General features: G+C 37.1%; 1 protein-coding gene across 1 annotated transcript; it reads left to right on the plus strand.

Annotated features, from left to right (window-relative positions):
* The first annotated feature begins 1,588 nt into the window (after positions 1–1,588).
* Positions 1,589–22,317, plus strand: hck (HCK proto-oncogene, Src family tyrosine kinase). Its single transcript, XM_066670583.1, has 13 exons — positions 1,589–1,944; positions 8,027–8,157; positions 12,442–12,481; positions 13,607–13,703; positions 13,947–14,042; positions 14,408–14,511; positions 15,885–16,034; positions 17,032–17,184; positions 17,303–17,485; positions 18,219–18,295; positions 19,656–19,809; positions 19,985–20,116; positions 20,452–22,317. The coding sequence occupies exons 2-13, from the start codon at positions 8,035–8,037 to the stop codon at positions 20,652–20,654; spliced, it is 1,512 nt and encodes a 503-aa protein (XP_066526680.1). The 5' UTR covers positions 1,589–1,944; positions 8,027–8,034; the 3' UTR covers positions 20,655–22,317.
* Positions 22,318–22,888: the final 571 nt, after the last annotated feature.

Raw genomic sequence — 22,888 nt, forward strand, 5'->3', positions numbered from 1 at the left:
ATTGCTAAATGTAGGGACTGGGATAATTACAGTCTGTTTTTCTGTAAACCTTCACCTTGGCCCAACAAAGAGCAACAATAGGGATGCTCTGTGTGGTGCAGTGACCCTCATGTGGTGGTGGTGTATGGTGCTGATAAAAATGGATCAGGCACAGCAGTGAGATGAAGAGATGATCTACAGTCTGATTTTAGAACTACAAATGGTGCACTTAAATGGTAAATGAGAACTATATGAGGGGGTTTCAATCCTGCCCCACAGCCTCTAACTGATACTTGGCTTTGAGCACGGTGACCTCAGACTCACTTGGGCTGCTCCAGAGCCTCCTATGTTTGAGACTGAATGAAAGTGCGTTGTTAGCTGAAATGGTGGCCTAAATCTTGACCCAGTTTTTCTCCAGTCTTGTCAACAAAGTGTAACATATTGTGATGTTACATTGAGGTTTGAAACCTGGTTTGTATGTAGCCTGCTTTTGCAAATTAATGTTTATTCACTTGGCAAATTATTCATCAACACAAAATCATCCCTCTGCTTTGAAAAGATTGGCATGGTACAGATGACTACATGTCCAGGAGCTGAGTTTCATGATGAGTGTGGCAAGTTTCAGTAGTACATAACTTCACCAACGTAAGAGAACGACCTCTAGGTGTGTGTGTGTGTGTGTGTGTGTGTGTATAAGAGAATGGGTGAGTGATTAATATGTGAGAAAGATTCTCCCTAATCATTTTTTCTTCTTTCATTTCGTAGCGGACAGATGGTGGGATTTTAAGTACAGAGAAGTCTGTCGACAGATGAATAACCTATTATTCTGTCGGTATCATGAATCTCTCTGTGTGTGTGTGTGTGTGTTTCTTGCTAAAGAAAGTTGGTGTTAATCCTTGCATTTGATAAAGGATTAGCGGATCACTGCTTATGTGTCCCCATGTGACTTTGAAACCCACTCTATCATTGTGTGTGTGTGTGTGTGTAGTGAGAGTGAGAGCCCGCCCACTGTTTAGCTCATTTCGTTTTTCATTTTGTTCACCAAATGCTTATAAAATGCATATAATGTTTACTGTGTTCAAATTAACATTGCATTTATTTAAATAACAACAATAAGACGACAAATATATTTTAATTATAATAAAATCCATAATAGCACAATTATAGAATGCATACACATTTATAGATTTTAACCTAACATTCTACTGGTTAAAAATCTAAACATTTAGTGGAAGACCAAAACACCATGTTCCATCTTAGAAATCACACTGGCTTTTATTATTAGGAATGGGTTTTTTTTTGGTGGTGCCCTCGGCTTCCTGGTCCGGGGGGGGGGGGGGGGGGGGGAGCTTTAGGGGCACAGGAATGCAAAGTATGTCCACGTCATGCCCTGCACCCTCAGAGACAGAGAGACTTTATTGTTGTCGGTTGTAGTCCCATCTCCTTGTGATCTAATCCTACCTAAGCGGCATGTTTTCTGCAGTAAAATATCTTTCTTCCCGTATAAATTAAAATGGCACTGATGACTAAAAACGGGGAGACAAACCAACAAAACATGTAAATGAGAACGAAAGTGGGGTTATGAAAGTAAAGGGCTGTGTGTGTGTGAGTCTTTGTCGGATGTTCGTGAGAGGCTGCAGATGATTGCCCTCGGCCTCTGTAGTCCGGTTAACTTCCTCTTTAGCGCTCACTGTACATCTCTCACTTCCACTAAGAGTCGGTTACACACACAGAGAGAGAGAGAGAGAGAGAGAGTGAGAGAGTGAGTGAGAGAGAGAGAGAGAGAGAGAGAGAGATGGAGGAACCGGCTTAGAACAGCGGCTTCTACGCAGAAGTAAACCAGCACAGCGTTCGGATAATATTACCGCAGCTGCTAAAGTAAACTTTATTTCTTTCACTTCAGAAAACCGAGTTCGTATTCGGAGCAGAGTAACGGAAGAGCGGCGGGACTCCTGTTCACTTCTGGTAAACTGGCTTAAAGTATTTACCGCTTTTTATGGGTATGAACAGATATACATTGTGCTCGTTTGTTATTCTTTTGTATTATTTTGAGTCAAGCTCGGTACAACTTACACAGCAGTAGAGTCACTTTCTTACTCTGGTGTGAGCTAATTGTGACACCTGCTGAGTAGTAGTATGGAGCAGCCTACAGACTCACACTCAATAGTGTTATTCATAGCCAAATTTTCTGTCTATTAAGTCACTACAACTGACAGTTTTAGTCAAACTGAAATATTGACAAATGTGGGCCCACCAATGTTAGGAGAATTATGTTTGGTATGTTTAACTAGCCAGTTAAAACACAGCTCAGTTAACACTGCTCGAGTATTAATTGTAGATTGTCATGGATTTATACTCACCCTAAATGGTCTTAACTGCATAAGTGAAAGGGGGAAGCCATTTTAGTGTATAAAGCCAGTAAAGGATACTACAAGACAAATGTGACCATTTTGGTTCAACATAATTTTTACCCCCAACAGAAAAATCATCAGTCTACAGAAATAAAATAAGAAATAGCAGATTTACTTAATTGTAAAAAAATATACTGAAACTCATAATGAGTGTTTCCATCAGAATTGTTGTGTTTTTAGAGGGAGTTTTTGTTCTGTTGCTACAAAACAATATATATAACATATTACCAACTGAATTACTCCCAGACATTGTCCACAGCTCTTTCCAGAATTTTCCTGGAATAATGAAAAGGTTTTTGATAAGGCTAGGTGCTTTACATGTATAATGCGATATTTGCACAGTCCAGGATGGCACTGCAAATGCAAGGTAGAATGTATTTATAAATGTAGAGCATCGTTTTATTCCTCTCTTTGGTTCAGAGGGCCTTCACTTTGTCTAATAACTGGCTGCAAATATACTTTGGTTTAAATGTATATATCCACTTTTTGGCAGGTTATTTTTTACAAGCAACACACATTCTCAGGGCTACGCCAGCGGTCCACACCCACTAAAAGGAACATGCAGCCATAAGGCCAAACGTTTGCTCACGCATTTATTCTAAAATACATAATACAATATAATTTGTCCCCCTTCATGTGACAACAGCTTCTACACCTGGGGGAAAGCTAACCATTAGATGTTGGAACTTTGATTGGAACAACAGGTTGATGACTGGTTGAGCCAGAACATTGATGAGGGCAGGTGTCAATGTTTGATTAGTTTTAGACCACAAATACCACTTCAGGATATTCCAAAAGCATCTGATGCTGATCCACCACTCCCGAGAAGACAGTTCTGCTGCTCCCCAGTCAAATGGTGGAGGCTTTATTACCCCTTCATCCATGCTTGTCATTGGGCATCTTGAGATAGGAGCCGCATTGCACTGTGTCAGCAGTTCACTTTGGGAATTCTAACCACCTCATTTGCTCCTAATTACAGGGAATTCAGTCAAATGCAAATTCTCCGCTAATGTCACAGAGTCTGCTCCAGGACTTGGTCACAGCTCCGGTGGTGTCTGTGCCAGGTGTCAATACCAGAAATGTGAGAAACTACCTCAACTGGGTTCAGAGCAATAGCTGGATACAGGTTAACACCCCAGTGTGAGTTCAGATGAGGCTATTACCCTCAGGCAAATATCTTTAGAGCAGTCCGACAAATGCATCCAATGAGGATTAAGAGGTCCAAGTGTCATTGAGGGGACATGAGTTCAGGTTAATGCCAGATGTCTAAACCCAAGGTGTGGTGTAAGCAGTAAAATGAAAGCTGATATAGTGGTCTTGTATTTAGAACGGGCAGAAAGAGGAACAGACAAGAACAGAATGAGGAAGCAAATGTTCAACTAGACTCTACTTTGCACCAGCATCACAGTGCCACTAAGATCAGCTCTTGGTGTGAATATCTGATAACAGCACTGTCCTGTCATCTGTACACTTTAGTTTCCTACCCCTCCCTGCAGTTCAGAGCAAACCAGCCCCAGTGTTCTACAACATACACCAACTGATTAGTGTCTCTAGGGTCTCTGGAACCTTCTCCTTTTTACAGCGGATATTTTAAAGTTTGTGGCCTTATAGGTATAGTTCAGCTTAAAATCAAATATACATGATTTGTCACTTGCCCCATATGCAGTTGATCAAAAGCTGTATGAATTTGCTCATAAACAGTAGCTACAGGGCTAAAGTTGCCAACAAGTACTTTAAATTATTAGCTTTGGAACATAGTGGAACATGCAAAAACATCTGAAGCACACCAACAAGTATGAACAACCCCAATGAATGTTGTTTGAGTGTTTTGAGGAGAGTTTGAGGGATTTTTTTTACATTAGACACACTGTTAGCTCTTGACGTCTGGTGTTTGTTGAAAACATTAGACTCAATTTTTATGAGGTTATAGGCAAATACATCTTCAGCTACATATTTGGTAATTTATAATGGTATAAATTAATTTAATTTAAAAAAGTTATGTGTAAGGAAACAAATCTAAAGGATAAATGTGAAGCATGGTCACACTATGAAAACAACTTGAGTGAATCAGACATACTCCGATGTGATTGTTTCCTTGGGAAAGATGTTCAAGTGTAATTCAACATTACTCGCTTTATTGGTCAGATAAGTCTCAATTAGACATGTAATTCAGCTCTAATCTCTAGTAAAGTTTGTATGGCTCCAGTGCTCCAAATATAGTTTTGCTGGATAGATCTCATCCTAGAAGTCATTCCACTTTTCTAACTGCCATGATTCATTCACGATTCATGATTCAATCGGATGTTTTGAAAGCAGTTACTCGTTGTAGTTTTCCTGGAGGTGGTCCTCTGAGACACATGCTTCCCTTCAGTTATCCGTTTGAAAATGACACCACTTTGTTCATGATTTGGGCTTTTCCTCTATGAAGTAGCTAGGGTAAATGATTAAGGGATGATTCTCTCTTTCTGAATTGTGCCCTTATCTTCCTAGTATTCTCATTGAGGCACTTTGAATATTGCTGCATCCGGACAAGCTATAGAGGGTGCGACAGTTAATGATAAAACTAAAGAGGACCTTTTTTTTGTCAACTGAAGCAAAACATAACTGCACTCTAAGATAAACATGGTCAAGCTGTTCTGTAGTTTCGGCAAGACCTCATTCCGAATACACTGTAGACAACAACATGCAATGTTTATGTATCTAGATGAGCATAGTTTCTTCTATTAAATTTGGTGGCAGTACTGAACACAAACATGCTATAAACTGTGGTGTACTAAGTAAATGTTGCTCATCTACAGCCCAGGCTTGTGGTCTGACTTCTACTTTGGGAGAGAACACGTGAGCTACAGTACCGTTTAAGAAAGCGGAGTGAATGGTCTGTTGCATCTCTTTATTTGTAGGTTCAGCTGTCGTACCTTTCCTGTCACAGCAAATCTAAAACCTCACATTCTCTTTCCCACCCGTTCACCTTACAGTTCCACAGACAAAGGAGCATGGCTCAGCACAAGTACTTCAGTTCATCAATATTTAACCGTGGATTAACTGAACATTGCGGAACCAGATTATAATCTTTCACAGTACAGTGCAAAAGTCAAAGATTTATATTTCCGTTAGTGAGTTCTTTATTTTCCACTGAGAATTTCCATTACATACATCTTGTTAATAGTCTGAGAAGTTGATTGCATATTCTTCTTCTTCCAGTATGAGTAATTCTTATGAATAAAATTTTATATCAATATTAAAATTATTTTCAAATCAGCCTTAACACCAACATGGAAGAGTATGTCAATTTCACTGGGTTTTTTCATGTATTATTGGATCATGTGCTAGAATGACATCTCCATTATTCTTTTTGTTGACATTTAGGACTGCACGTGCTTATTTGAAATATCTGACTAAAGAAAAACCCTTAGAAGGAAATTCTTTTATTTCTGGTGATGTGAGAAGTGTTCTTAGAGAAATAAAAGAGGTCTTTGTTGCAGCATGTTGACGTTTACCATTAAAAATCACACTTCTCAGACGAGCTGCATAAGAATGGCCCGCTGTCTCTGAATATATTACCATATTTTAAAGCATTCATTTCCAAGAAGAGTGGACTTTCTTCTCTAACTACACCATCTCTTGCATATTTAGTATAAAGTAAAGGTGCTCAGCGCTAAGAGTGGTGAATTTTAGGCATGGAAATATATCAATTACATAACAAAATGGTGATATATTTTGTATTATTATCAACAGATAAGATTTGCTTTTTGCCTGTGTGTGTTCACCTTTATAAACAAAAACATCCTGAATGCATCACGCATGTAATGCAAGTGAGAGACATGGTGGGTAAAAAAAAAAAGAAAAGGTGTTGCGGAAATATGGCAGATGGTTTGACACGTATAATAATTTATTTTTTTAACGTTACAAACATGTTTATCTATGATCCAAAAAATAAATTACCAAGGAATATTTTAAACACAAAAGCATGTTATTAGATCCTGTAGGCTTTTTTTCAGTGACAAGTCAGTGGCATTTAAATTAGAATAGGTGGAGAGCCATTAATTTTATTACTTCCTTACTGGGTTTCACCGGGATAATAAAAAATAAGCCGTGTGTGCCATCATCCATGTGAATGTATTTTTGTTTGTGTCTAAAGGGGAGACAGAACTTTGGTTGAACTTTGGAGAGGGCAGTTTCATATTCAGTTTCACTGTTTGAGAATAGGTAGAGCATGGCATTCATGAAGTTTTAACTTATCCCACCCTCGGCAGTTACTAGTTCCACACCCGGCAATTCCTATCTGCTGTGAACATCATGCCACCGTCAACCACACTTTCCAGTAAGTTGTTTCTACATGTGTAAGCATGAGAGGGTGTATATGAACCACAAACCCATGTGCTTCTGTGTATGAAGGAGAGAGAGAGAGATAGAGAAGTGAGAGAGATAGGGGGTCCAGGTGGAGAGAACCAATACAGACTGAACATAATTTTAAAGCACAATTTAAAGTATTTCAGGAAAAAAATGTCGTTGATATATCAGTGTTATCAGGATTCATTATGACAGAATCCTTTCAGTATCAGCATATAATTGTTTAAAAAGAAGTATCATCATTGGACAAATGTCTAGATTTGAATTATTCTTCCAACTCATACTTGGTTAAGAACACATGATCTTTATGAAGAGTAAAGGATCCAGCTGATGCTGGGATACTGCACTGAAATGTCATTTAATTGATTTTACTACTTGTTGTAATTACTATTTGTAATTAGCTACGACTATAGGAAATATATCTGTAAAATATTAGAGTAATAATTACAGTGCATTTCCCAGTTGTATATATGTTTATATATCTGTATTTGTCTTCAGATATGTGCATCAACATTATTAGATTAGAATCACTTCATTAGCCACTGTGCTTCTGCACAGAGGAAATTGTTCTCCGCATATAACCCAATCCGTGCAGTGGTGGTGGAAAGGGAAGTTGAACAGTTTTTGATTAATATAATTTTCCTTTGCTGTTGGTACAGTGAACTCTGAAGGCGTTCTTTATGGCAGGCCAACTCATTACATGATGAAATTTATTTGTATATTGATGAGGAATTGTGCGTAATATGACCAGAAATGCGAAATAACAATGTAAAAATGTTTTATTTGCAATTTGGAAAAAAAAAACCCTGCTTATTATAAGCCAAGGATGCCCATGTTTGTAGTTGGCTGTTTAGAAAGATTTTTGAAAAAATGACTGTATTTCATTATTAAAAATAATAATTAAAAATAAATAAATAAATAATAATATATATATGAAAATTATAAATTTAAAGGTAAATTTGTTTATCGCTGGGTTATTCTTATGGGCCAGACGGTCTTCATGCCCCTCTTTATTTTTATTCATTCATTTATTTATTTATTTATTTAAGTTTCTCTGTTAACGAGTTTCTGTTCTCATGACTTTTGCTATTAATGAAGTTAGGTCACGCAGAGAAAGAAGCAACACAAAGAGCACACACAAATTAAATGTATTCGTTTAGATGATTTCCTGTGTGAGAGCTCAAAAGCCATAAGTGATTTAAAACCAGACATGAGAACACCATACTGTTTGGGTAATAGTGTGTTTCCATATTCATTGGTGTGTATCTCTTGGACTGTGTCTGCAGGTTTTACCATGGGGTGTGTGGGCACCAAACCAGAACAGGATTCAGGTGGCAAGGCGTTGGGCAATGATGACATGGGAAACCGTGGGCAAACGGCGCACTACGTCAAGGACCCTACGACGGGCAGCAAGGCTGTAAGTGCTCTTCCAGATCAGGGCTTCATAAGGCTGATGTAAAAAAGAAGAAGTATTTCTTGGGGACTTTCTCTTAATCTAACTTCTTGATGAAAAGTTGATGATTGCAGATTGGCCTAACCATTGTTTTGCAAGTTCACTGTAAAGGAATATTTCAGCACATTTTAGCACTGGCGTGCTTCCTCTTTAAGAGTGACTGGACTGAAGTTTTCAATGAAATAAAGTGATGACACTGAAATCTGGCCTATTTAAAACCAGGCAACACTGCTCCAATCAACTGCTTCAGAAAGTGTCATCAAGAGCTTGTTGATATTTGCTCATACGACAGTTGTTTTTAAATGAAGGGTTTTAATGGTGAGCCCAAATTTGCTGCATCTTCTCTGTGAAAGCTTTGGAATAGATGTTGCATTGTTGATTTGAGGAAATGGCATTCAACCACAAGAGCATTCATAAGGTCATATATTCATATTCAATGATTAGTTATGCAAAACAAACACTTCCAACTCATCCCCGAGTTATATATTTTGCTCCATCAGTCCAGTACTGGGGGATTTATACCCCACTGGCACTTGACACAGGGCATGTAACCTCAGGCTTGTCACTTCTCTGGAGCATCCCATTTTATTTCAAGTTTCTTTATTCAGATTATGCAAATTGTGCTTGCACAATTCAGTGGTTCTGTTGCAATCCTTAAGAGGAATTTCACAGTATCCTCATGTTTGATGGAAGAGCTCTGTTCACACAACTACTGGCCAGACAAAGTTGATTTATTTTTCCTTGTTACAGTTTATGTATAAAGATTTAATTTGAACATTTGCCATTTAATCACTTTACCTCAACCAAAGCTGACAGTGTGTTCAGTGTAAATAGTATAGATACGGTGACTGGCTATGATGTTTAAAATAATTTACTTTGGTTCTTGCACTTTCCTGCATGAATCGTATGAGTTATAGAGAGAGGGTAGATAGGGTTTTAGAATGAGATTACTGATGTAAAATAAAACTGGTTAAACAGTCCCTTGCATGCTCATGCTGTGAGACTGCAGGATCTTTAACAGGCCTCTAACACGATGCATAATGGAGGGCACTTGATCAGGACAACACTGGGAACGCTGGAACAAGGCATCTTGGTACATGAGAGAGAGACCGGAGGGAACTAAAACAGAGGGGAGGGAGATCAATTGGGATTACTAGGTTCATAGCAAAACATGAAACATCACCCTGCAGAAAAAAAGAGGTCTAGAGGCCAGACGAGAAGACCCAGGAATAAACAGGCTACAGACATGTGAGAAAGTGAGAGACTGCATGCAGTGTGGTGGATGGTTACAAGTTAACCAGTTAAAACGGATTACAAACAAAATAATGAGAAGCTGTAATGAAAGCAATAAGACAGGGTTAAAACAAAATAGTGATCATATGTAAAACCACGCCAGCAGAGAAACAATAACCTGAAAGAGATTGTTTAACCAAAACCTGGTGTGAAAACGTTTCAGGAAACTATTCATTCTAGATTTAAAGATCGAGAGTGTGTTTTTTTTTTGACATGAGTGTATTAATCAAGAAGAGCTGGGGTTAAAAAGGAGTGATTATGTGTTATCGACGAGTCATCGATGCTATGAACTCCACTAGTCAGTCAGCTTCATCGCCACTTCCTCACAGTTCAGCAAAATACACTGAGCATTCTGTCGTACAAACCATGTCACCAGAGAACCTCACACCCAGGCAAAGCTGAGGTAGAGAGTTCCTGTAGGAAACTGTGGTTACACACACTCTTAAAATATAAAAAAAGAAAAAAAAAGGCATGCTTGCTGAAAAAACTTTCATATGTACATGTAGGACTGCCACAATTTCTACATAATCGCCACATGATCACAGTTATTTAAGCTGATTACCGTTGTTTTAGGTCACTGTAATTATTTGCAATGATTCACAATCCAAAAGCAGATTCAGATGTTTACACTGCAACAAACAAAATGAACTGGTTGTAATTTGAGTGGGTCTCATTGAGGCTTTGTGGCTTATAATTAAAGGCAAGCAGAAAACTGATTTATGCATGGGTCCTACAACAACTACAAGAACAGTACCAGGGCAACGGTAGGTTATATTAGCAATCTGAGCAAGATTACTGAGTTTGGACACATTATACTTGAAATTTTTATAGTTATACACAAGACAAATAAATACATAATATATATTAAAAAAAAACATTACAATCGTTTATAAGAGAGTAAAAAGCCAAGATGTACAGTACTGTGCAAAGGTTTGAGATTTAAAAAAGCTATTTATCTGTGCGGTAAGTGTTTATTTGCTTAGAAATAAATAACAAATAGCACCCAACATTAGAATAGAACCAAATAACATTATTCCAGTATGTGTGATATTCTGTGTGGTTACATTTTTTCCAAATCTCTCATCATAGCAGTCCATATTATTTGAGGTTATCATCCAATACCTAGTTTTAACTGTTAAAAAATACTGATTTTTAAATAATGTGTGCTGTTGATTTAACAAATTCATGCAATCAATCAAGGAGAATCTGAACAAAACATTGTTCTTCAAAGTCACTCACACCTACTACTTTATAGAAGAAAAAAAACAATATTTCTTATTTGTTTTATATTATTATATTTTTTGTATTTACTGTGATTATATAACTTCAAGTACCATGCTTACTGAGAAGGCATTAGTTTAAATATATATATAATTATCTTAGGTGCCTAAGACTTATGCACAGTACTGTATTTTCTTTTTATCGACATTTTATGTAAAACATTTTTGTGGATTAATTTAACTGTTAAATCAGACCTCCAAATAATGTTAAGATTCTGTAGTAATTACAGTTCAGTATAACCAATGACGACTGAACCTTTATTTCTTAGAGAACCTTCTTAGTTTTATTATAATTATATGTGCCAAGGAGATTAATTCCTTTGGATGAACTCGAAAGTGAACTCCTGGAGGGTTTTTTTTTTTCTTTTTTTTAAAAAAGCTGTACAAGGATGTTAAATACTCTTAATTCAGGGTAGTATACATCAATCTAAAGCTAAACTGAAGCTAAAATACTTATTTACAGCTTAATTTATGCTCTCAGCTTACACCACACCCCTCACCATATTCTTCACAGGAAAAAGATCAAAGTTTTGCTTAGCCCTATTATATGATGTTTGCTAAGACTGTTTCCTGCAATTTACACTTTAATCTACTTTGGTCAAAATTTGTAAAAATGTAATCAAATTTGTTGTTTTTGTTTTTTGCAAAGAACTAACATTTACAGATAGCACATAACAGAGTTTTCTCATGAAACTGGACTCTCTTAGTTTGTGATTACTTCTCTCTGTTTTGCATAATGGTCGGACTGAGCTAAACTCACTTCCTCTCTGTTGGAAGTAAAGAAGAAGCAACTTTATGTTGTATTATCATTCTGTTGCACTTTGGAAGTCAATTGAATGGACTCTATGCATTTTTCATGATTATCAAATGATAAAAAAATGCAATAGCCTGTGTATTTTATAAACATTTATTTAATGTGCAAACACTCTGGAATCTTTAGACGGTTCTGTGCGGATATTATTTTGCAATGTATTTATTACATTCCTCATCACTTCCACAGCCGGAAGAGACAAATCAAACAAATCTCTTTTAGATTCCAAAAATGTTTCTAAAACTGTATTTATGTTAAAAAGATATATATATATCACCATTGTAAGGTCAAGATTACAGTTGTCTGTATAACAGTATTTTGCTTAAGTGTGACAGTGTCTAATATAAGAATTAAAAGAACAAAGTTGTTTGCAGCACCAAAAGTGTACAGCTGTTATTTCACAGTCCCCCACTAAAATATTTACAGTTTGTTTGTTTAATTATTTTTTAACCCAGTTTTCTCCACTCATTAGCTAGAACATCCCCCGATGCCAACAACTGTGAAAGCAAGTGTGCATGCTTCCTCTGCAATATGTGAAGCCAACTAACACTTCTTTTTCCAACTGATGCTAACACAATGCCATAGGACTGCTCAATGTTCTTGGAGGAAAAAGCTATCTGCCCAGAACTGCAGGGTAGAAGGAGGTCCACTCAGAGAGAAAGATCAACTATTTTCCAGGGCTTGAACCAGTGATCTCCCATTAACAGTGCCAAGGCTTAGATCACAACACTCAGGAACCCCTGCTTTAAAATGAAATCTGTATGGACCTGATGTTTACATTACATACAAGATTTATAACTTATGTATTGTACTTTTATCATTGCAAGAAAATTAACAGTACACGTCTCCCTTCATCTCCAACAGAATACAACCAACTCCAGCTTTCCAGCCTCAAGCACAGACGGTAAGTGGCATTTAATATTTACTGAAAGCTTGACAAGTTCTGCAATTTATTATTATCACTAATGTCTCTGCTTCATACAAAACAAGAGGGTTATATTGATGGAAAAAAAAAAACATCATGCTCATCATAAAAGTGCTTCCTCTTCTGCTTAGAAATACAGACTTGTGAAAGCTGTGAAAAAGCATCAAAAACTAAATAGGTTTATTTATTTATTTATTTATTCCTCTTTCTCTCTGAAAGAAGAGAAAAATAAAGTTAAAATATAGATAAAGTGAAAGAGGTTCTGGACTCTTAATACAGCTATTGAGAGGGACAGAGAGACAGCGAGAAAAGAGGGGAACCGGTTAAAGCTTGTTCAAGCTGATTTAAACCTGATGATGATGTCACAGTGATTATTTTGAGTCTGTGTAAAATTTGAAAAAAGTATTTACGTTAAGTGTTTTCTGAGTTGTTGCTCCTGGAAGAATAATAAGATAAAGTAAAAAAGGAAGAAGCTACTGGAAAACAATACAGTTCTTTGATTTACAAGCATTGTAACTAAACATTAGGTGAGATACAAATAAGAAGTAGTTTATATCCGTTTGCCATGCTTTAATTATTGCTGCAAGTAATAGCTTCAGCATATAGGTTTTATTATTATCCACTAATAATTATTCACTACTACTGTATAAGCAGTGTGGACATGAACTAGAAATTTAAAATCTGCCAACATTAAGAGATAAGTGACACAGCAAACTGTGTGAATTCTTAAAAAAATGGTCATGTATTTATAAAAACATAGTGGTTACAGTCATATTAAAGTCTTCTTCAGGGCTGTTTCATTTATGCTTTTCTGTGTGTTACCAAAGAGGAAATTGCTGATAACGTCAAAGTATGTTCTGCTATGCTACAAAAAGGTTTTCCTATATTTTAATTTGAAAAAAAAATGCATTTGAACCCTTTACATGTTTGAGGGTTTGGTGCTCAATTCTCTGTTCCTGTGTGTCATGTGACTGGTATTTATTTAATTTTTTTTATACTCCTTTTCTGTTTTGTGGCATTAGTGACGTTAATAATGTCTAAGATTGTAACCACAGTACAAGACAGACAAACCCAATGATCTCAAATCCCCTGTTTGTTTCTCAGGTGTAGAGAACATTGCCATAGCTCTGTATGACTATGAAGCCTTACATGATGGAGACCTGGGATTCAGGAAAGGAGACAAGCTGAAAATCCTACAGGAGTGAGTGCCCTCTGATGCAGAAACATACAGCACTTTGCACTTTTTTTCCAAAATAAACGCATGCTGAGATAAATTGTGTAAATGGCAACAGTGCTGCCTGCAGAAAAGATATGAACCACACAGGTCAAGGCTGGGGATAATTTAGCTGGAACTATGCAAACAGTTACACAAGTACAGCCCATTTCATAGATATTATTTTTTCATCTAAGGCTATCTCTTTCTGTACTGTTTCTCTCTCTGCAGGTCAGGGGAATGGTGGAGAGCAATGTCTCTGGCCAGTGGTGAGGAAGGTTTCATCCCCAGTAACTATGTAGCGAAAGACACACTTCAAACTGAAGAGTGAGTATAGGCTAATGCTTGTGTAATCTCCTTTAAAAACGCATGACATTCTGGGCCAGCCGTCATGTACTTAAAGTCACCAAGCTCCGTGCTAAGCATGGGAAAGGTGGGTATTTAACCCCCAGCATTGCTTCATTTAAACTCTTCTGTCCTGGGGGCATCATTCAATACCACTGGGATATGCTGGAGTTGAGGACAAACTCCCTACAGCACTGGGGTACAAAATCCTCAATATATACAATCCATATAGTGTATTGCACATTGTGTAGAATTGTACAGAATATTAAAGGGAAACAATGGGTCTGCTATGTGAAAAGTCTCTCTGTACTCTTTTATATAATATATTTTATGTGTATGTCTTCTAGTTGGTTCTTCAAAGGGGTAAGCAGGAAAGATGCAGAGCGACAACTACTGGCCCCTGGAAATAAAGTAGGGTCCTTCATGATCCGCGACAGCGAGACCACAAAGGGTGAGTCAGCCATACACGGTAGACAGAAAAAGAAGGATGTAAATTATTCTGTATTAAGCCACCACTGCTATTCTTAGTTCTGCTACTGCTCCCGAGAAGAGTGTCAGGGTGTCCCTTGTCAAATGACATGGTTTGTTAATAGATTATGTGAAAATAAGTACAACTCATCTTCAGAGAACACATGGTATTTTGGCAGAGCTAAAGATAAAACATGTCTACTGCAAAAAACAGGAGGCACAATTGAACCATAGCAGTTTATACAGATGCTGTGGTCACAAAGGATCTTATGCTGCTGTGATAAGGAAAACCTTCCTCAAAACGTGAAGAAGAAACCTTCAGATGAACCAAAATTCAAAAGTGGAATCCACACACCTGTGGTCAATACCAAATGTCCTACGTGATCAGGACAAAAGCAATTAAGATTTAAAGATAATTATTGGCAACAGTGAATATACAACAAAAAAATAGAAGGTCAACCGGTTGATTATATGGATCCTGAGTGGTGCAGCATTATCCCTATCATTGGGAGATTGTTTCAATCCCTGGGGATGTCTCAGCCATCCAAGGCCTAGAGTCTAAGAGAGCAGAGCTAGAATTGTGTGTGATTAATGGAGTCCTATATCTAGCAATGGGTGGAGTTGGTGATATCTGAAATATTGTGGACAAAATAAAAAAGTGAATATATTTAAAAATAATGAAAGCCAAAGACTATTGTTGAAATCAAAGTTAGAAAACGAAGTAGTGGAGATATAGTGGTCACATTTTTGTAATTCGATAAAGTGTAACTGATGTTCTATTTTTGTTATAATTTGCCATCATAGAAGTACTCTTTGCTTTTTAAAATGTTCTGCACAATTTAAAATGCTAATTGTTCTTGTGGGAAATTTTATGTCACAATGGAAATATCTCATTAAAATTAATACTAAAATTATTGTAATAATAATATAATAATAAAATTTATTTTTTTATGCTTTTCATAATATTACACCATGCCAAATATATTTGGACACACGTTCATCCAAAATTTATTCTAAAATTAACAGCCTCTGCACTTCTGAAAGGCTTTACACTGTAAAACGGAACAATTTGCGGGATTTAATAGGATTCAGCTGTATATTCTTTATGGAGGTCAGTTACATCACTCCAACTCATACCAAAAGTATTTGATGGTGCTCTATCACTTTACAGAACACAGTTCAATTGCTCAATGCTCATAGCAGTTACATTATAGGCGAGGGCTTCCTGAAGCTGTATTATAACAACAGTGCACTAAGTGAATGCAGGTATTCTAGTATGGCTGGCTGCTCTTATTCCAGTTTTAGAAATATGTTTCTAGAGGTCTGTAATAATTGAACTCTGTTTCACATCCACAGGAAGCTACTCTCTGTCAGTCCGGGACAGTGACATGCAGTCAGGTGACACAGTCAAGCATTACAAGATCCGCACCCTGGATAATGGAGGCTTCTACATATCACCTAGGATCACATTTACCACCCTGCAGGAGCTCATCACCCATTACAAGAGTAAGCGCACACATCATTACACAAAGCCTTGTCATGTGATGTTGATGGGATTTTCTACTGAACAGTATCGAATGTTACTATGTCTAAATACTGCTGTGGCTAAGCCCAAAAATAACCTCTAACCCATTAACTCACAAATAGCTCTTACATTTCTACACATAAACGCTGAACATGTGCCTTTGGTCACTCTCTGTGTAGCATGTTCTATACAAATGTAAATATATCTTCTCAGGGTAATTTTTTTCCTTTATTACTATTATTTTAATTACTTCATACATAAGAAAGCTCAATTAATTCTTAAGGAATGACACATTTCAGAAATATTTACTTTAATCTGTGTCAACCTTTCCCTCCAGGATTAAAGGACAATAGGCAATTTAAATATTAGTATTCATTTCTAGCACAAAAATCAATATTATTTAAAAACCTAATAGTTTCACGTCATAGTTTCACATTTTATATTAAGGAAAATTGAAAAATACATTTACAAAATTCAAAATTTTAAATGGCGATTTACTAGTTTATTCCCTTTTGTTAGACATAATAGGCACATAGCCATAATTGCCGTTATCTCAGTTGGATGAGAATATTAAAAATTCTTAACATATTTTAATGTGCATAAAAGTTTGGTGATTTTCTTTAGTAGGTGCAAATAAATTTTACACAAGGGATTTTAATTTTCCTCTTTTAGTCCTCATTGCTCACTAACAGCTCAACATACTCACAACATCCAAATGAAATGTCAGTGTGTCTTATTTAACCTGAAATACAACTATTTATTTGATTATACATACATTATTGCATTTCACATGCAGGTGTCTATAGAAAGATGCTACGTAAAATAAAAAAAATGTTCACTGTAGTCATCACCTTAACATTTACAAACACTCTGTTATCTGTTTACTTTGGATTAGCATCTGGATAAACTTCAAGTAGGTTGTGTGTGAGAAAAAAAATAGTTAAAGGCTGATCATTCTTTTTGTGCTTGTGGCTTCAGAGCAGGGAGATGGATTGTGTCAGCCTCTTACTAGTCCCTGCATAAGTGCCAAACCCCAAAAGCCATGGGAGAAGGATGCCTGGGAGATACCACGCGAGTCCCTGAAACTAGACAAACGGCTGGGGGCCGGCCAGTTTGGAGAGGTTTGGATGGGTAAGATTTCTTTCTGTGGAATATTGTGATACGTGATTAGGTTTTTTTTTTCCAACAAGACTTTACATTGGAAAAACAATGGAATCTAAATAGCTTCTGTTTCATCTTTAATTTTTAGCCACATACAACAAGCACACCAAGGTGGCAGTGAAGACTATGAAACCTGGCAGTATGTCTGTGGAAGCTTTTCTGATGGAAGCAAACCTTATGAAGTCTCTGCAGCATGATAGACTGGTGCGCCTCAATGCTGTAGTTACCAAAGAAGAGCCCATCTACATCATCACTGAGTTCATGGAGAAAGGTAAGTGCACTCTAATTATAGGAAATCTGTCAGGCCATGTACACTTTAATAGCACGTGTAGGTGACTTGAAAATGTCCGATTACTCAAGAAGCAGTGATATTAAAAGTGTTTACACCAAAACTGACCGGCCCCTTTTACTCTTGTATTATTTTTGTTAACAAAATGGAGATGAGGTCATCAAATTGGTTGACCAGCTTATATAACACACCGGGCTATTGCAGGGAACTTGGTTTATGTGAGTGAAGTATATCTAAACAGCAATGTGCTGAATGATTGGGGAAGCGAGGGCCATTCTATTCAACCAGAGAATGAGGGTATCAACAGGAATTGAACTAGCAGCCTCCCAGTTATCCAGCCAAAGCTTAGACTGTGGAATATGTGTTATGTAGATATATAATCCTCTAAATTTGTCTCTGTGACCACCTTATAGCTCCTAAGCGCTTGCAGCCAGCCTGGTTTGGAAATCAATGATAAAGGCAGCCAATCAATAGTCTATATTTTGCAGTATGAGTTTTTAATGGCTCACTGCTGCTAATAAAACTGAGACTCGATGACAGGGATGGTTCTGATACTTAGTACAGAAGTCAATCAGCCAGTTCTTTAGAACTATTACATGTCTATACCCACCCAATCATCAAGTATTATGGGTAAACCAGTGTTTTTCTGGAAAAATGAGTTGTTGCATAATAATTTCAAAATATATACACACATTTATGTGTGTGCTCTTTACAGGTAGTTTATTGGACTTCATCAAGACTGACGAAGGGAATCGTCTCCAACTGCCCAAACTGATTGACTTCTCAGCCCAGGTTTGTGATTGTTTTCTGGTTTCTCTGGTTTTTATAGGTGCGGAACACAGCATATGTCGAGGCACATCTACCATTGATGTACAAAGCCAGTTTGTCCCATTAGTGGTTAAATTTCAATATTCTAATCTGATAAGCCCTAGGCACCTCTGTGCGCATGCACGGATGTGAGCACAGGGTTAGTAAGTGTTAGTGTTGGGTGGAGTCTTAAATGAAAGACGTATGTCTAACAGTATTTTACTGTCATTACTTTTAACCAACTTAATTAAGTGATTGAACATTTATCAATATCTGACAGTGAACCAGCGGCTGAATTTGAAGCTTTATTTGTGTTTATGTTGAGCTATTAAGCGTTGTTTAGACATCAGCCATTTTAAAGCTTTTAATGACCACTTTGAATACTTCCTATGTCTTCCTGTGTCAGTGGTGTCACTCATGAAACGGAAGTAACATGAACCTAGGTCACTAGGGGCAAAAGACAAGTGATCACAGTGAAGTCCCCAAGCACAGAACAGGCTAAAATAGCAACGATCCTCTAAGGGCTTCCGGGAAAGCCCTGAAGTATTTTCAACTGATATATATTATATATAACACTATTCCCATCCCAGTGCAGTACAATGCTCAACAAAGAGGACCTAGTAATGAGTGAATCCAAGCTGGTTTGTATTGCTGCTCTCTGCCTCCCTCTGGTGGCAAGGTCTGTCTGGACACACCCTTTAACCACTTGCCATTATTTATGTGCAAAGTGTAGGTGGAATACCTTATATATATATATATATATATATATTTTAGTGGTGCAACAGGTAGTGTTCCTGGGCTTGTGGGTTCGAGCCCCTCTCTGGGTGACTGTCTGTGACGAGTTTGGTGTGTTCTCCCTGTGTCTGCATGGGTTTAGTCACACAGTCAAAAAACTCATGTTGATAATCTGTGGACACACTGCAACTGTGAATTGGATAATGAATGACTGAATTATTTAACACTGGGGTAAACATAACCAGTTATTACACATTATGTTACTCCTATAAATAACTACTGAAGGGTGTGTATTGCACTAATAATGGACTGAGATTATGAATGGTCACGGTGACCTAATCACTAAAATAAATTGTATATCACTGTATTTAGCATCACAGACTAGCCTTACACTAAAATTACAGTGGAATTAACATTCATACATCATTTGCCGAAAACAGCGGTGGAATGATTCACTTGTTATTTTTACTTAATGACATATTATCTGTATGTGCTGTTTGTATGGGTTCACGTCATTCACTTGCATTCATTTATGTGCAAAAACAAACCTTTCCCGTTTTAGATTGGATGAGAGTTGTCATAATCTTTTCCTGGCCTATTCTGTGTCCAGATAGCTGAAGGCATGGCCTACATTGAACAAAGGAACTACATCCATAGAGATCTGAGGGCTGCCAACATCCTGGTCAACAAGAGTTTGGTGTGCAAGATTGCTGACTTTGGCTTAGCCCGTATCATAGAGGACAATGAATATACAGCCAGAGAAGGTGAGTCATTTTACACCTCTCAAATCATTCCTCTCAAAGCAAATGACTGGCTATTCCTGTCCACAAAAAACTTTGCTCCACTTGGTTAATGGTTTGATTTATATTGCATTGCCAAATGTTTACCAGAAGGGAGCAGTATATTTCCATGGCTCACCTCTTTACTTCTGTGTGAAAGGTGCAAAGTTTCCTATTAAGTGGACTGCACCAGAGGCTATAAACTATGGCTCCTTCACCATCAAGTCAGATGTGTGGTCATTCGGTATTCTACTGACAGAGATTATCAGCTACGGCCGAACACCATACCCAGGTCAGTATTTTAAAAATGATCCTAATGAACGCAAAACTGCAGTTTCAGTAGGAAAATAGAAGTAGTAGAGGACAGCTGTGATTTTTTTGCTGGAGTAGTTCAAATATAGTCCATGATAAACAAATTGAAATCTTTTTTGGTGTAGACTTTCAGATTTAAAAATAATAATCTTTAACCCTGCTGTGATGCGTATAACAGTGAAGGAAGCATGGCGAGAGAAAACAAACTTAGTGTGGCTTAAAACGGAATCTTTCATGATGTAAAATGAGCTTATTAAAATATGAAAAATAATTTTAAATATATATTTATTGTTTCACTTTATTTGTGTTGTGAAGGAATGACAAACCCGGAGGTGATACGCTCTCTGGAAAGAGGTTACAGGATGCAACGTTTGGACTCCTGCCCCCAAGAGCTGTATGACATCATGCTGGAATGCTGGAAGAACAAGCCAGAAGACAGACCCACTTTTGAATACCTTCAGAGTGTGCTAGAGGACTTCTACACAGCCACAGAGAGCCAGTACCAGCAACAGCCCTGAGTCTGTCTCTCTCTCTCACACACACGCGCGCACACACACACACACAGACAGACACATACACAGACACACACAGACATATACATATGTTTACACATGTAAATACTCATGCTAGGCACATACACCAAGCACACAGATGCATTTATATCCATGCAGATTAAATGCACACTGTTGATGTATGTCTTCAAACTAGTTGAGATTTAAATATTAATTTAATCAAGCCATTTGCCTTATATTGAGTGTTGCATATAATTGCACAAATTTGTACAGTTATGAAATAGATAATATAGCTTTTATATCCTTTACCATGACATTCTAACATTTCTTATTTTGACCATTTTAACAAGAGGCGGGTAGTATTATTTACTCAGGATAGCGCTAATGAATTTGTACATTTTAGTGTTTATTTAATTAAATACATTTGAAAAATCAACCCACCCTTTTTTTAAGTTAAATTTAAATCATTAATATTAGTTAATAATTCCTCAGGTTCTATACTATGAAGATCCACTGTAGCTATATGATTTACTCAGAACTTAAGTACTTTTTCAATTGTTACAGTACTTCTTCAGTGCTGATTTAGACAACTTGACCCACTTCCAGTTTTTAATGGAAACATCATTCTTGACTATGCTTAATAAAATGAATACTGTGAATAATTTTAATCATAATTTGGATTGTTTGTAACGTAAAACAAATTCTAAATATTCAGCCTATATTAGGTTAGAAAGACTGTTCCTATACTGCATTATTGATAAAACATTCCTTTGAAGTTTATACTTCCCTATACTACTTACACATCCCATTTGTTCAAACGTTAGAAGACACCCCTTATAATTAGTGAACTGTAGTATTTTTAAGCTGCCATTTTTATGGACATGGTTCTTAAGTTGTGTACATAGAGCTTGTATAATCCCCATATAAATATCAGTAAACAAAATGGAACACCCTGGAGCAGCAACACATGAACCTAAGGTGGGTGTAAACCTCCACTGAGCTGTGGAGCAGCTTTGAGATAAGTTGGAGTGGAAGTGTGATCTACAAGATGGCATCTAATATCAGTACCTACCTCTGTTATGGTTCTGTGGCTGAATGCTGTCAAATTCTCACAGAAAAGTTCCAAAATATAGCATAATACCTTCTCAGAAGATCAGAGGCTGCAGCTAAATAGCCTTGACTCCTGAAGAGACATTGGATGAGCAGATTTACACAAAGTCTTCGCCATGTAGTGTACATGTCATTAACACATTGAGAAATAACAGCTGTGATAAACAGTCTTTGTTTTGATGAAATGCTATTTCTGTATATTTCCAGCATGTATAAGTACTATAGGTTTAATAACTGCACAGCTGTAATGTAGATTTTCGATTTGTGCTTGTGATAGTTCTGATAGAGTATCAGATTTAGATACTTTTATTTTTACCTTATTTCACTTTTGACTTGGTGAACATGAATATGTGATATTTTTTTTAATTTGGTGGATAAGAGGTTGAACCTCTGTGCAATAATAAGAGATGTGATTCTGTGATTGTTTTACAAACCATCATATTAAATCAGTTTTATTTATTTCAGGAACGCTCATATACTGCCTGAGAATATTCAAGACGTTGCTTAAAAAAATGTTGTGATAGTTTTTGTTCATTGTGCATCTCCATGTATCATGCTTGTCCAAATAAAGAAATAAAAATTCAAGACACGAATAGATGATTCATTTTGGGTAACTTAAGAAGCAATGTGGGCTGAAGCTGTGTCAGTGAAGATTGTGACTTGGGAGATTAGAATAAGCAAGAAGTCTAAGCAATTAGATTAGAATTAGCCTTTCCATTAGATCATTTTTTCTCCCGCCTGGTCCTGAGATATGCAGCTGATATAGACCTCTCCTTCAAACTTCAGTTACCCACAGCACTCTTCATGAACATTATTAAGAAATTTAACAGAAGCCTAGCACAAACAGTGCACTTGCACTCAGGAAGTCCAGCTGCACCTGGCTGCTAGGACCAGGAAGCTGTGGGGTGAAGCTATGGTGGGGTGACCAGACGTCCTCTTTTTTAGACTTAAAAAATGTCCGGGCGGCATTTCACCAACGTCCGGAACTTTGTTTTTCTACAGCTTACATAGAACTTCGAGAAGCGTTTCGTTCACAAACTAGCCCCGCCCTCCCCTACTCCGATTGGTTCACTTGAGTGAGTAGGGGCGTGGGGAAGTAGCCTAGAATCTTCTGATTGGACGGTCTGACT

Source organism: Hoplias malabaricus, chromosome 5, assembly GCF_029633855.1.
Source record: "Hoplias malabaricus isolate fHopMal1 chromosome 5, fHopMal1.hap1, whole genome shotgun sequence".
In the NCBI taxonomy this organism is placed as follows: Eukaryota; Metazoa; Chordata; class Actinopteri; order Characiformes; family Erythrinidae; genus Hoplias; species Hoplias malabaricus.